Here is a 14044-nt window from a genome sequence, read left to right on the forward strand (position 1 = left end):
GTCTTAAGCTCCATTTGCTACACTTAAACTTTTGCTATATATCATATAATAGGATGTTAATTATAACAAAATGGAGTAAGCCTATTGGGCAAATTTAAGACAAAGGGGGCTTGTTGGCTGTAATGGGTTTTTGGTCATTTCAGCAATTTGCAAAGCTTTTATTATACAATATATTGACTATATGTAATCCTAAAGTGGCAATAATTTGATATGGTCAATTAAAGAAATTAGGGGAAAAAGAGCAGTGAATAAAGATCTGCTTCTTCGTACTATGTAAGGAAATCTATTTAATGCCACACTACTTAGCAGGTCTTCACAAGAAATGATAAGACTTAATATTTCAGTTGCAATTACTCTACAGATTGGCCACATCCAAGTCTACACTGTTGTTAAAATATGTATTTCAGGGGTGCCTGGGTGGCTCAGTCGGTTAAGCATCCAACTTCAGCTCAGGTCGTGATCTCACGGTTTGTGAGTTCAAGCCCTGCGTTGAGCTCTGTGCTGCCAGCTCAGAGCCTGGAGCCTGATTCCGATTATTTGTCTCCCTTTCTCTCTCAAAAATAAACATTTAAAAAAATATGCATTTCATGCAGTTACACAGGCTTTCCTATTCCAAGATGAGAATTATATTTTTAGAATGTAAGAGTAAACTCCCTAAACTAAGGAAAAGAAATCAAATTTAATTCCATTCAGCAAGTTTTAATGGACTGCATATTGTATGCAAAGCAGCATCCAAGTGCTCCGGTGAATATATAGAGGGATTGAGACAATTCTGTGAGCATTTTTCTTTTCATGTGACTGGTCCACATGGCTATAGTTGTTATGAAGCAATGTACTCAGAAAGTCACAACTAATGCATTGCCAAAATACTCTATGTTGCTGTCACAATAAAAAGATGTCTAAGATAACTGTATAATTATTCATCAAATATATATCCTTGAATATTTAGCTATGGATGCTATGAGACTATCAACTATTTATTACTTATCCACACATTTATGCAACAAATATTTATTGAGGCACCTTTTATGTTCTGGACACTGTTGTAAATGTTGGGAATGTAGCAGTGAATAAAGTACTGAAACTCCCCACCTCCTACTCAAAACCACATGAGCTACTGGAACTCTTTTCCAGAGGGTTTTTTTGTTTGTTTGTTTGTTTGTTTGTTTGTTTGTTTGTTAAGACACAGGACACAGTCTCTTGCCTCAAAGAGCTAGGAAGCAGTTATCTACAAAAGCACAGGATGGTAGCCATATGCACAACCCCACTACTGTTTCCTATTTTCATCAGATTTCTCCCCACACTCCAGATGCCAAAACCATCACCGTCCACTCTTCTCTTCAAAACACGGATAGCTGTGCTACCTGGATTTTGATGTGACACAGATATCCTAGTCATCTGACATTGCCCCTCTATTGATCTATAGTTATGTGGTAGGGTGGGATTGCACTAAAAACTCTCAAAGAGATCTAGCAGAACCATTAGTGTGAGGAAGGTGTGTGTGTGTGTGTGTGTGTGTGTGTGTGTGTGTGTGTGAAGGTTTATGTGGTTGTGTGTATCGAATTTTGTTGGCAGTTCAAATATCTCTTTCAATTTTGTTTAACTTGTCAGAACCGGCAGACCTGGATAAAAGGAACCCAGAAAATAAAATTGATGAAACAGGTAAATTTTTCTTGCTGACCAATTTTTTTTTTTTTTTTAATTTACTATGGCTTTCATGGTAAATTTTATGAAGCAACTATCTGGAACATTAGTGCCCTGGTATATCAAAGCAGTTCAAATAAAATAAACGTCTCTGCCCATGGAGCTGCGAATTGTCACAGAGTGAGTGCTCTCTTCTAAGCTGTCTGGAGGTCTAGAGAAGCCACCGAGGCAAGTCCAGCTTGGGGGAGTGGCTGAGCCCTGGGGGAGCGTGCTCGCCCTGCCCTCCCATGTCTGAGCTGGAGGAGCCCCTAGAACATAACTGTGTGAAACACTCTCACTTTACAACTGTAGAAGTAGGAAACCAGTAAAGACCATGACTTACCCAGAGATCAGTGCTAATTTTCATACAGTAATTTGAAGCCAACCTAAATTCTTGTCTGGTTGATATCCAGACATGATCTTTGAGGACTGGAACCCAATTTTTGTGATAAGCTGTTGTGTTCAATCTGTTTCCCTCCTCCTCTTCATGGGACCCCTAACTTTGTGCTAATGAAGACAGTGATGAGGATGAGGAGGATGATGATGATGATGATGGCAAAGATATATTGAGGACCTAGTATGTTCCACACACTTTATATATGTATCTTCTATGCTCTCTAAAGCTTATTTATCCCCATTTTGTACACCAGGAGGCTGAAAAACTCAGATCAGTGACTTGCCTTTAAGTAGCACGGTTAATTGGGTGGTAGCCTCGGATCTTACACGGATTAATCTGAAAATGTATGTTTTTCTTGACTACTTTGTGATCAAATACAAGACATTTGATCAGAGTTGGGCCTTGCCTAATGCTATTTTATTTCTAGAAGCTTCTGTACCTCCCAGCCAGCAGTTGTGGATTGATGGACACTTGCCCCGGAATCACTCACAGCTGCTGCCAGCAGTTCTGTGTCCTACACATTAGCATAGGCACCTGTTGCCTGTAGAAATGTGGACTGGCTATAGTCAGACTTGGACTTGATAGACACAGATAAATATGGCACTATACTATGACATTAGTAACATTAACACCCAGCTCATTCAGCTTAGTTACACAGCCCACCACGCTGAGATGTAAACTTTATGAGAGGTTGTTTCAAAACAATGTTTCAAGGGAGAGAATATTAATATGCCCCAAGGCTTGCTTTCCCCTGTTTAGGGACTTGCATCTCATATTTTTAGTTTTCTTTGATTGGAATCTTTGTTGATCAGAACACCATTAAGTAAACACTGAATGTTGTGCATTAACATTTTAGTCTCATTTCTAGTACCACATAATTAGGCTCAGAGCTCCCATGTTAATAATTTTTCATGTTCCACTCTAAAGAAAACATTTCCCCAGTGACTGAACTGCAGAGCAGTGTGACTGTCTCCAGTGAAACCACCAAGTCTGCAAAGATGCTGATTATTAACTGTGTTCTATTCAGCACAACACAGACACGGTCTCTAGCTCTGAGCCATAACCCATTTGAAGTGTCAGCAGCAAGCATCCCCTTTGTCCTGAAAGCTCTCTCCTTCTTGAGCGAACCCACGGTGGACTTGGGGGGAATCTGTTTGACTTGGGGATTTTACATGTGGAGGAACAAACACGTGTGTAAACTGTGCCCAGACTCGCTGGGAATGGTGCCACATGAAAGGGCAGCTTGGAAGATTTCCTTGTGCCTGGTTTGGGGATCAGGCAAACACACAGGTCATGGTCAAATCCCCTTACTAGCCAAATGTGTGACTAAGCATTTTGCAGAGCTTGATGACCACATGTTTGGCCAGGGACTGTAAACACAGATTGTGATCTAGTACAGATGGTGGGCTGTGCAAAATCTGAATTCGATTAGAACATAACCCTCCCTGTATGTCCAGAATCAGTTGTTTCCATGTGCTGAGCTATCTATCAGAGTCACAGCACCGACTCCCCAGAACTCTCCCCTCCCATACCTCAGTTCTAAATCTTGGTGTTTCCCGCACATGGGGGAGCCAAACCCCACTTCAGAGATTGCCTGCGGGCCCTTGAGAGAGGACGGACAAAACTGGAGTGTGGGATTTGCTTTTTTCTCTCCTTTTTGTCTATTCTTCTGTCCACTTTCATCTGTTATGTTGTCATTGCTCATGGGCCAATTGTTCTTTTCCCCTAGGGAGCACCCCAGGCTATGAAGGCACAGGAGAAAGCAATGAGAACATCTCCAGGAAGCCCGGCAACGTGTTGAAGACCTTGGATCCCATCCTCATCACCATCATAGCCATGAGTGCCCTGGGCGTCCTCCTGGGTGCCGTGTGTGGGGTCGTGCTGTACTGTGCCTGTTGGCACAATGGGATGTCCGAAAGAAACTTATCTGCCCTGGAGAACTATAACTTTGAACTCGTGGATGGTGTGAAGTTGAAAAAGGACAAACTGAATACACAGAGTACTTATTCGGAGGCATGAAGGCAGACAGATGAAAAGATGAGTCAGAGAATTGAAGGGGAAGGACGTAACTTGAACGTGCTGGGGAACTGTTTGTTGATCTCTCTCACTGTACAGGCTGGGAAGTGCGTTGATGACGCTGAGCCAGGCTTTTCTCAGGAGCATCCATGAGTACGGCCGACAGACATGAACAAGTTAGCTGTGTTCGCAATCGGAATCATGTACAGTCAGCTTTTTTCTGTTGGTTTCATTTGAATAATCCAATGCTGGTGTTGAGACCAAGTATGAATGACTTAATGATTCATTTCGACTCTCCCTCCCCATTCTCTCTCCTCTTCCTTTTATGGATTCTTTTCAGAAACTGTGCAAAATCCAAGATGCTGGCACGAAGTGTATTCAGCGGGGCCCTTTTGATGGACATGCTACCTGTAGCCCAGTGCCCAGAATCTATTAGAATAACTGCACTTCAGTGGACTCCTGAAGCTGTACTTGTGTATAATTGCCCGCGTCGTGCATAGGCAAAGAAGGGTTAGGATGTTTTATGTTAAAGTGCTGTAGCCTCAGTACCAGTATAGTGTGTCAGCTCTGTTTACAAAGCAATACCGTCAAATTTTCTTGATGTTTTCCAGTGTTGTACTAAACCTCGTGCTTGTGAACTCCATACAGGAAACCGTGCCATCACCAAACACTGCTGGCAACTGGGTGTGCTGCCGACAACCGCAATGAAAAATCCTTGGCACTGGCTAGTCTATGTCCTCTCAAGTGCCTTTTTGTTTGTACTGGTTCTCATTGTGTTACATTAACAACCCGCTCTGTTTCTCACTGGTGAAAGCCCTACTCTTTAATCAAACCCTGGTGGCCCACTGACTAAGAAGAAAGTATATTTTAGTGTGAGATGTCAGCCCCTGGGAAGGCAAGGGCTCCGAAGATTTGGCAATGTGGCTTAATTGTTCTGCTTTTTCCGTAGTTCAATTTCATGTCTCTTGACCCTTTTGTACAAAGCTGCAATATTCTCTCTTATTGGTCTTTCATATGGAATGTATTTTCAAATGTAAACTCTTTCTCTCCTCTCTCTTTCTCTCTCTTTGTCTCTCTGTCTCTCTCTCTCTCTCTCTCTCTCTCTCTTCTCTCTTAGAATTTAAGCATTTGCCATTGTCCAGAAAAGAAACTTGCAGCTTTAACCTGCTGGTAATGGCAAGCAATTTTGCTAGACTTTATGTTTAAAAATAAATAAATAAGGGAAATTCCTAACTTTGCCCTCCAAAGTCTAACTTTGGTTTTCTTGTTAACTGGTTAAAGTGACAGTATCTTTTTTCCTTAAGCCATTTGTCTGTCTGCTCCAATCAAAATGATCTGAGATAGAAATGTTTGCATTTAATAGAGTGAGAAGCTGAGGGAGAAGGAATACTAATTGGCTTTTAAGTGAGACCCAAAGGAAGGACTGAATACAATTCTCCAAGTACCCAAAAATATGAGATTTTTACATCCAAATATGCAAAATGACCCTTGAGAACCCTCTTGTTTTGCTATTGAATCAGACAAGGGAAATGGAAGAAAGAACAGTTAATTTAAGAAAGTGACTATAAATCCTGGTGCCTGGGGGGAAGTATTTTAAGATAATACAGGGAAAGAAAACAAGTAAAGTCAAAACAAATCTTTAAAAACATCCATTGAGCAGCAACGCTGAAAAAACAGAGACTTGAATGAATGCACCTAGAAACTTCCAATGGCTCACAAAGAAAAAGCCTGCCTTGGGACTGGTAAGAAGGAAGCCGAACAACAGCACAGAGCCGTAAATATCTTATCAGGCAGCATGCGAATTAATCCAAAGAAGCTGTGGTTGTTTCCCGTGTATTTGTATCAGGCCATGGTGTATAGAACTTTTAGATTGTCCTTCCTACATTGCCCTGGGTCCCTTTCAGATGCATTTGTGGGAGTCACATTTGCATCATGAATGGGTCAGTCCATTCATCTTGGTTTAATTGGATTATGAATGCCTTTTGTTTCCAGGAAAGTATTGATCACTAGGAAAAAAGAATAGATTTTTATCCCCAGAGGCATTCATTCAGTTGTTACAATCATACCAGGATGAAAGCACTAAGATGTGTTTTTGTTTTTTTGCTTTTTTTTTTTTTTTAAGGCAACAGACTTAGAGTTGTCCTTAGTCAAGGAAAAATGATACTGCAACTTTAAATTTTAAAGTATCTTGCACTGATAAATATATTTAAAAATTATATGTTTATAAAGTTATTAATTTGTAAAGGCAGTGTTACAAAATGTTCAGTTTATATTGTTTTAGATTGTTTCGTAATTTTTAAAGGTGTAAAATAACCTATTTTTTCTTTATTGAAATCTATAAGACTTTCTGTAGTAAAATGTTTTCATTTTACTGGTATATGATTGCTTCATGTTTTGTACCATCATAAAATTTTGTGCAAATTTTTTTTACAGAAATTTTTATTTTCTATGACAATATGACGCTTGTAAATTGTTGTTTCAAAATGAACAGCGAAGCCTTAACTTTCAATGACATTTGTATTCTCAGACACTGAGTAGCATAAAAACCACATAGAACTGAACTGTAACTTAGATTCCAAACTATGACTACTACATTCCAAAGAAACAGTTGAATTAAACATTTTCATAAAACACCCACACCTGATGGCTTTTATTATATTAGCTTTGTTCTTGTTAAAGAAATTGGTATTGTGGCAACATTGAATCACTTCCAAGATTTTTTAAAGTTCTTTTTCTTTTCAAAATTTTCTTTTTCAAAATTTATTTTACAAAGAGAGAGAGTGAGCTGGGAAGAACGGCAGAGGGAGAGAGAGAAAGAATTCCAAGCAGGCTTCACGCTCAGTGCAGAGCCCAACATGGGGCTCCATCCCACGACCCTGGGATCATGACCTGAACCGAAATCAACAGTCACTCAACTGACTGAGCCACCTAGGTGCCCCTAAAGTTCTTTTTTTAATTTTTAAAGTATATCCTAATTAGGAGAGAAAGTTAAGAAGACATATCCCAAAGTAGAATACTGACCCAAATTAGACACTGTCAGGATATAGGAATATAGAATTTAGCCTTATACACAGAAATTTTTCAACCCCAAATCTTATGTCAAATGCTCTTTATTCCATTTGGTAAATCTTTTTTTTTTTTTTAATGAAATTCACAAATATCTGTTGGTAAGTTTTGTTTTTATAGAAAGTAGGTACTAAACTGACAGGGTTTATGCATGTGCCTATGTAGGTGTAAGGCAGTGTTAAGCATGGCATTACAACTGGCCATTTGCTAATTCTTAGGAAAGTTTCTATTCCATCTGGGACTAAAATAATACTAATAGTAATAATGATAATGACAGCAACACGAAAGCAAGAGAAATGTTAAGCCAAAGCATGCTGAGTATGACTCTTTACAAAACTTCTTCCAGCAACCCTACTGTCCACAGACCAACAATTCTTTGTTTATCTATAATCCTGTGATTATAGGGAAATTTGAAAGCATAGGAACTTTTTGAGAAGTGGGCTGTTCTGTATAGCTCTTTGCAGGGAACCAATATTCCTGCTTCTCTGGACATTTTTGCCTTTTGCATCTTCCAAGCTTTATCTAAGAATAAGACATTTTCCCTATTGAGGAAATTTTCAAGTCTCTCTGCTTAGAAGAGAGAGACAGAGCTGGGTAATCACTTCACCGAAGTTAAATTCTACCTACTTTCAGGGATGTTTCCAGAAAACATGATGACTGGCAAGGGTCTATCAGAATTCATCTAGAGATGCTTTCTGAAAAATGCTAAGGGCCCTCAATTAATATTGTCTCTGTCTCATGTTTGAGATGGCCTTAAACATAGATGTTTTCACCCTGTGTCACCCCTGGTTAGCTGCTAGGCTACGTCCTTCTTACTGGGTGTAATGAGCAACATCACTCTATAATACTTCCCAAAGTCAGGAATTAAATGTATCATGAGGGTTGAAACACTTAAAAGCATGAAAATTATTTATTGTTCCATCTCCTGTCTTCCTTAATAACTTATTAATTGCCACTTGGGCTGAATTACACTAGTTCTTTTTGCAAATCAAATGGATTTTGTAACATTCCATAATATTTCTGCTTCCCAATGGTAATTATAGCTGTTGTGTTGCATTAAAAAGCAGTTCTGTTAAGCATTAGTTCTATTTCCCTAACCTATATCCACTAAGGGATCTTTACCAGCTTTTCAACTTGGGGGTTGAGAAAGGGAGTAAAGGGAGCCCCAAAGTAAGTAGAACTGAGCACCAAAAGTAGGTAAGACTAGATTAATAACTTTTTTAAAAACCTGTCCAATGAAACATTGCAAGATGATTCAAATGAGAGCATCACATTATCACGTTGCATGCAACGTGTTAGCAATAAATGTCCTTTGAACCAATCATATCATTTTAGGAGGAAAAGAGTAAACTCCACTGCACCAGAATTTTCTATGGTGATGTCATTGTACTGCTTTTTATTGAAAGCATTAGCTATTTTCACAGCAGCTCTTTGAGGTAAGGTTTGCAATATTATTCCACCTTATAAATGAGGAATCCAAAGTTTAGGGAGGTTGAATGATGAGTTCAGTGTATCTCTAATCTCATCTCCTCTTCCATTGCTCCTACCATCTCACAGCCCTGCATTTTCTTGCAAGGTGCTTGCATAGGGCCTTGCTACTCAAAGTGTGGCCCAAGAATCAGCATCAATAGTGGCATCACCTGGACACCTATTAGAGCTACAGAATCTTAGGCCATACCCCAGACACACAGAGTCATTTTAATAATATCCCCAGATAACCTGTATTCCCATCCATTTAGGTTTGAGAAGTGCCAAAATAGTCTTCAGTTAATGCTGAGACACGTGTGTGAAAGTTTGCCTCACTTCCAATAGTGATTTTGAGACACTCAGAGATGGGGAAAATACACATGCCTGCAGGTTTCACAAAGCACTTTCCAGATGAGTCGGAAAAGAGACTGGATGCAACCTGGAAAACAGAAAGTAAAATTAGCAAATGGGCAATCCCACTCAGAAGCACGATTGCTCTGGAGGGACCTACACATACATGGGCTTTTCTGAGACTGCAGAAATAGTGCTGATTAAGTATTTTGCTGGGCAAAAACTTTAAAGTGCTACAGAGCATAGCAAATACTCTACTCATTAGAGTATAATCAGGGGTGGGGTAGGGAAAGGAGGACCCATTTGTAAAGAGCCAAATCCTCCTACCCAAAAGAAGTTGCCTTATTTATTCAACACACACAGTTTACTACTTTACAAAGATGTTAAAATCCTGAATGGTAAAACTAGACTGAATCCTACTTGATCTTCCTTTGATGATTTCTAATCTTATTCCTTAGGGTCATCTGTACAGCTGAATGGAATGGTACCTATTATGATATAAGAGCTTAAGAAATGTGTAACACTTATAGCTAGTACCTACTGGTATCATTGCCCTGTTAGTAGTGTTAGGAAGCTGCTTGCTCTGGTAGAGTGTGATGCTGGGATTGGACATGCTGTTCTGTGAGGAGCTGCTGAGTCTCACCCTTGTGCTACTCAAATGAAATGTCTTGCCCAGATGGAAAGCAGGTCCTGGTCCATCATGACGCTCCTTTCAGGGATTCAGACATCCCCCCTACTCCATCATTTTTGACATGCACTAATGCCACACCCTTCTTCAAGGCCCGATCATCACCCTGAAAGGATACAGTGCTGGCAATGCTAACAATGCTAACAATCTTGATGTAATCCAGTCGGGAAACTGTACCATTGTTAACTTGAGCTATCCTTTCTCTAATTTTGTCCAATTTCTGAAAATCATTGATGTTGATTAAATTGCTTCTTGACTTTGAATATGTGATATCTTTAAAGCAGATTCAAATCCTCAGGTTTTTGTTTTGTTTTGGTTTTGGTTTTTGGGGTTTTTTTTGTTTTTTGGTTTTTTTGTTGTTGTTGTTTTGTTTTTTTTTTTTTTTTTGCGATTCTTCTGCTGTGATTCAAGCCTTCCATCTAAAAGGATCTTCTTTTTGGAGTCAAACATAGTTTTTGTTACATCAGCTTCTAATTCTCTATGTATTTAAGTTGCTGTTAGTTATAAGGAGAAATACTCTTTCTGGCATCCAGATAACAAATCATCCCTTAGATTTAATTTCATCTATTGATTAGGAGGTTTGGGTGGGTGGAGAGGCCCAGGAAGTGGCATCCATTCCATATTTTCCTTGTTCCTTAAGCACACGGGACTAGGACATCAGCTATGTGTACTTCAGCTAATGAATGAGCACATGGTGGCATCTACTTCGCATAAATTTCTTAACTCCTTATCATCATAACCACTACAATTTCCTGAATGTTTACTGTGTACTAAACTTCACTATATGCTTCAGTTAATCTTTAAAACAACCTTATTATGATTTAAAGTTACAAAACAAGTCCAGCAAGGCTGAGAAATATAATTGATATCACACAATTAGTTAGTAAGTAGCATTTCCAAGATTCAAACCCAGATCTGTCAATATTCCAAATGCTACTCTAAGCTACCTCCACAGGTGAAGGAAAGGTCTTCTTGTTACCAATGTCATTTGTTACAGGAATGTCCTGGAATGAATGGAACTGTGATCTCACTTTACTGTTGGTCCAGGTGTTAGCTTAGGCTAACTATGGCTTGGCTATGCAGTAGTAAGAAATAAACTTCCAAGTATTACTGAGTCAACACATAAAAGGATATATTTCATTCATATAAGGCTATGGTGAATCAGGTAGCTCTGCAGGACACTTCTGTTCCAAGCAGTGACTCAAGGATCTGGGCTGTTTGCCTCTGGCTGCAATACCAACCAGAACATGGAGCTTCTAGTCTCCATATAAAAAAAAGACTAGAACTTTGTTCACTGTCTCTTAAGTGCTGCAGCCTGGGATTGGCACATGGCCCTAATTTTAAGGGTTTTGAGAAAAGCGGGGAAATACATGTATACTAAAGAAGTAGGAGGTGTCTCTACCACAACTTGCAAAGGCAAAGCCAAACTCTTACTGTACAAGGTAACTGAGATTATTCACTATGCCTGCCTCATAGGGAAGTAAGGTCTTTCAGACTGGAAACCAATCATAACCTAGGGAGAGAAATAACCAAGGATGAGCAGTAACATGAGATGAGATGGCTTATGTCAAAGATGAGACTCCTGGGGCACCTGAGTGGCTCAGTTGGATGAGGATCCAACTCTGGATTTTGGCTCAGGTCATGGTCCCAGGGTTGTGGGACTGAGTCCTGCATTGGGCTCTGTGTTGAGCATGGAGCCTGCTTAAGATTCTCTCTCTCTCTCTCTCTCTCTCCCTCTGTACCTACCCCCTGCTCTCATGCTCAGGCACTCTCTCTCTAAAATATACAAAATAAAATAGGAGGGGACAAGATGGTGGAACAGCATGGAAGCTTTTTTTGCATCTCTCACCCCTGAAATACAGCCAGATCAACACTAAACCATCCTGCACACCTACAAAACTGATTTGAGGATTAACACAACAATCTGCACAACCTGAACCAGAGAACTCAGCAGGTACACAGCACGGAGAGGTGAACTGAGGGAGAGAGAAGCTGTGGAGGTCAGGGAGCTGTTTTGCTTGCAGAGAGAGGACAGACACAGGGGGAGAGTAAGAAAGAAGCTGGAGAGAAAATAAAGAGTATGCAAGGGACTGAACAAAAAAGGGAGAAAGGAGAAAGGAGAGGATTTAAATTCCATTAAGTCTCTATAAACAAGGGGAGTGCGGAGTCTGAAACTCCACAGCTCACTAGCTGGTGGAACTCTGGTGTGAAGAGCGAATCCCCAGGAGCAGACAGTGAGGTCCTCAGGGTCCTTGGGCTGCATGGGGTGAGGCAGTTCCCCTGCTGGGAGGACATTTGGTAGAGGCTGTGAGGCCACCCCACAACCAAAGATCCCAGCGGACCCTGGAGAACAACCACATTCACAGGTGTTGGAACAAGGACGTTAAGGGGGAAGCCTGGTGTCAGATGTGTGTTGTGATTTTTCATAATCCCTGAAACACTGTTGCTACATGATTGTGTGAACTTTTTCTGGGGTGGGCTGGCACCCAGCTGTAGTCTCTGGGCATCAGCAGCAGCACGGTCCTGCAAACGTTCTTGGTTGAGGACCATTGCTCAGTGAGACCATCTCCTGGAAGGTCTGAGTGGGTCAAAGCCGCAGTCTCTCAGAAGTGTGGGATTGGGAAACACAGCTGCATCTGAGAAAAACTCAGGAGGGAGGTGCCTGATGGCTTGGTCCTGGACAGTGTAAAAGCAGGGTGTGGACAGAGGGATGTGTGATTGCTGGTTGGGGAGAGCACAGAGTTCTGATACTAGAAACTGGGTAGTTGGGTAATACCATTTTCACCCCCCCTGCGCATGTACATACACACCTACATGCGCCACTACAATCCAGCCCATTAAGCCAAGCAGCACCATCTAGTGGATAACAGAGCCATTACACTAAGCCCCACCCAACTGGGCCAACCTTGTTCTTCAGGACACCACAAGTCTCTCTGCCTGCTTAGTTTACGGACTGTAAAGTGCTTCATAGTTTGACTTCTAGGGGACACCAATGTAATTTCAATCGTATTTCAGTCTGTTTGCTGGTCCATCTATTCAATTTTTTTTATTTTCTTATTCTTGAACACAGAAAGAGAAATTTCTTTTTATTTTCCATTTTTATTAAAATATTTTCTTCCATTTTTTCTATTATATATTTTTTTTACTTTTTTGTAAATTTTTTAAATTCTATTTTACTTTCATTTTTTTCTCTCTCAAGCTCCTTTCAACAACCAGACCAAAACACACCTAGGATTTAGCATCCTTTATTTGATTTTTTTGTGTTGTTTTTAATTTTTCAATTTTAATTTCTTTACCTTATTAATTCCTTTTCTTCCTTCAAAATGATGAAATGGAGAAATTCACCCTAAAAGAAAGAACAGGAAGAAATGACAGGCAGGGACTTAATCAACACAGATACAAGCAAGACTTCTGGACCAAAATTTAGAATCACAATAATAAGAATAGTACCTAGGGTTGAAAACAGATTAGAATCCCTTTCTGCAGAGACAAAAGTTAGTCAGGATGAAATAAAAAATGCTATAACTGAGCTGTAATCTCGAAAGGATGCCACAGTGGCAAGGATGCATGAAGGAGAGCAGCAAATCAGTGATATAGAGGACAGCCTTCTGGAGAACAATGAAGCAGAAAAAAAGAGGGAGACTAAGGCAAAAGAACACAATTTAAGAATTAGAGACATCAGTGACTCATTGAAAAGGAACAACATCAGAATCATAGGGGTCCCAGAAGATAAGAGAGAGAAAAAGTGGTAGAAGGGTTATGTGAGCAAATCACAGCAGAAAACTTTCCTAACCTGGGGAAGACACAGACATCAAAATCAAGGAACCACAGAGGACTCCCATCAGATTCAACAAAAACTGACCATCAATAAGGCATATCATAGCCAAATTCACACAGTACTTAGGCAAGAAAAGAATCATGAAAGCAGCAAGGGAAAAAAATGTCCTTAACCTACAAGGGAAGACAGATCAGGTTTGCAGCAGACCTATTCACAGAGACTTGGCAGGCCAGGAAGGAGTGGCAGGATATATTCAATGTGCTGAATCAGAAAAATATGCAGATTCTTTATCCAGCAAGGCTGTCATTCAAAATAGAAGGAGGAATAAAATTTTTTTCAGACAAAAATTAAAAGAGCTTATGACCACTAAACCAGCCCTGCAAGAAATTTTAAGGGGGACTTTCTGAGGGGAGAAAAGATGAAAAACAAAACAAAACAAAGACCAAAAGCAAAAACACTAGAAAGGACCAGAAAACACCACTAGCAACTGCAACTCTACAGGCAACATAATGGCAATAAATTCATCTTTCCGTACTCACTTTAAATGTCAATGGACTAGATGCTCCAATCAAAAGACATAGGGTAACAGAATTGATAG

The 14044-nt window shown here is 40.1% G+C and overlaps 1 protein-coding gene across 4 annotated transcripts in view; it reads left to right on the plus strand.

Annotated features, from left to right (window-relative positions):
* Window positions 1-6735, plus strand: part of NRP1 (neuropilin 1) — a 139208-nt gene extending 132473 nt beyond the window's left edge. For all 4 annotated transcript variants that reach the window (XM_040451020.1, XM_040451022.1, XM_040451023.1 and 1 more), the window contains exons 16-17: window positions 1612-1662; window positions 3810-6735. In XM_040451020.1, coding sequence (XP_040306954.1) covers window positions 1612-1662; window positions 3810-4099 — 341 coding nt within the window. In that variant the 3' untranslated portion in view covers window positions 4100-6735. The remainder of the gene's footprint in view (window positions 1-1611; window positions 1663-3809) is intronic.
* The last annotated feature ends 7309 nt before the right edge of the window (window positions 6736-14044 follow it).

This window comes from Herpailurus yagouaroundi, unplaced genomic scaffold, assembly GCF_014898765.1.
Source record: "Herpailurus yagouaroundi ecotype Mexico unplaced genomic scaffold, PumYag 203, whole genome shotgun sequence".
Lineage (NCBI taxonomy): Eukaryota > Metazoa > Chordata > Mammalia > Carnivora > Felidae > Herpailurus > Herpailurus yagouaroundi.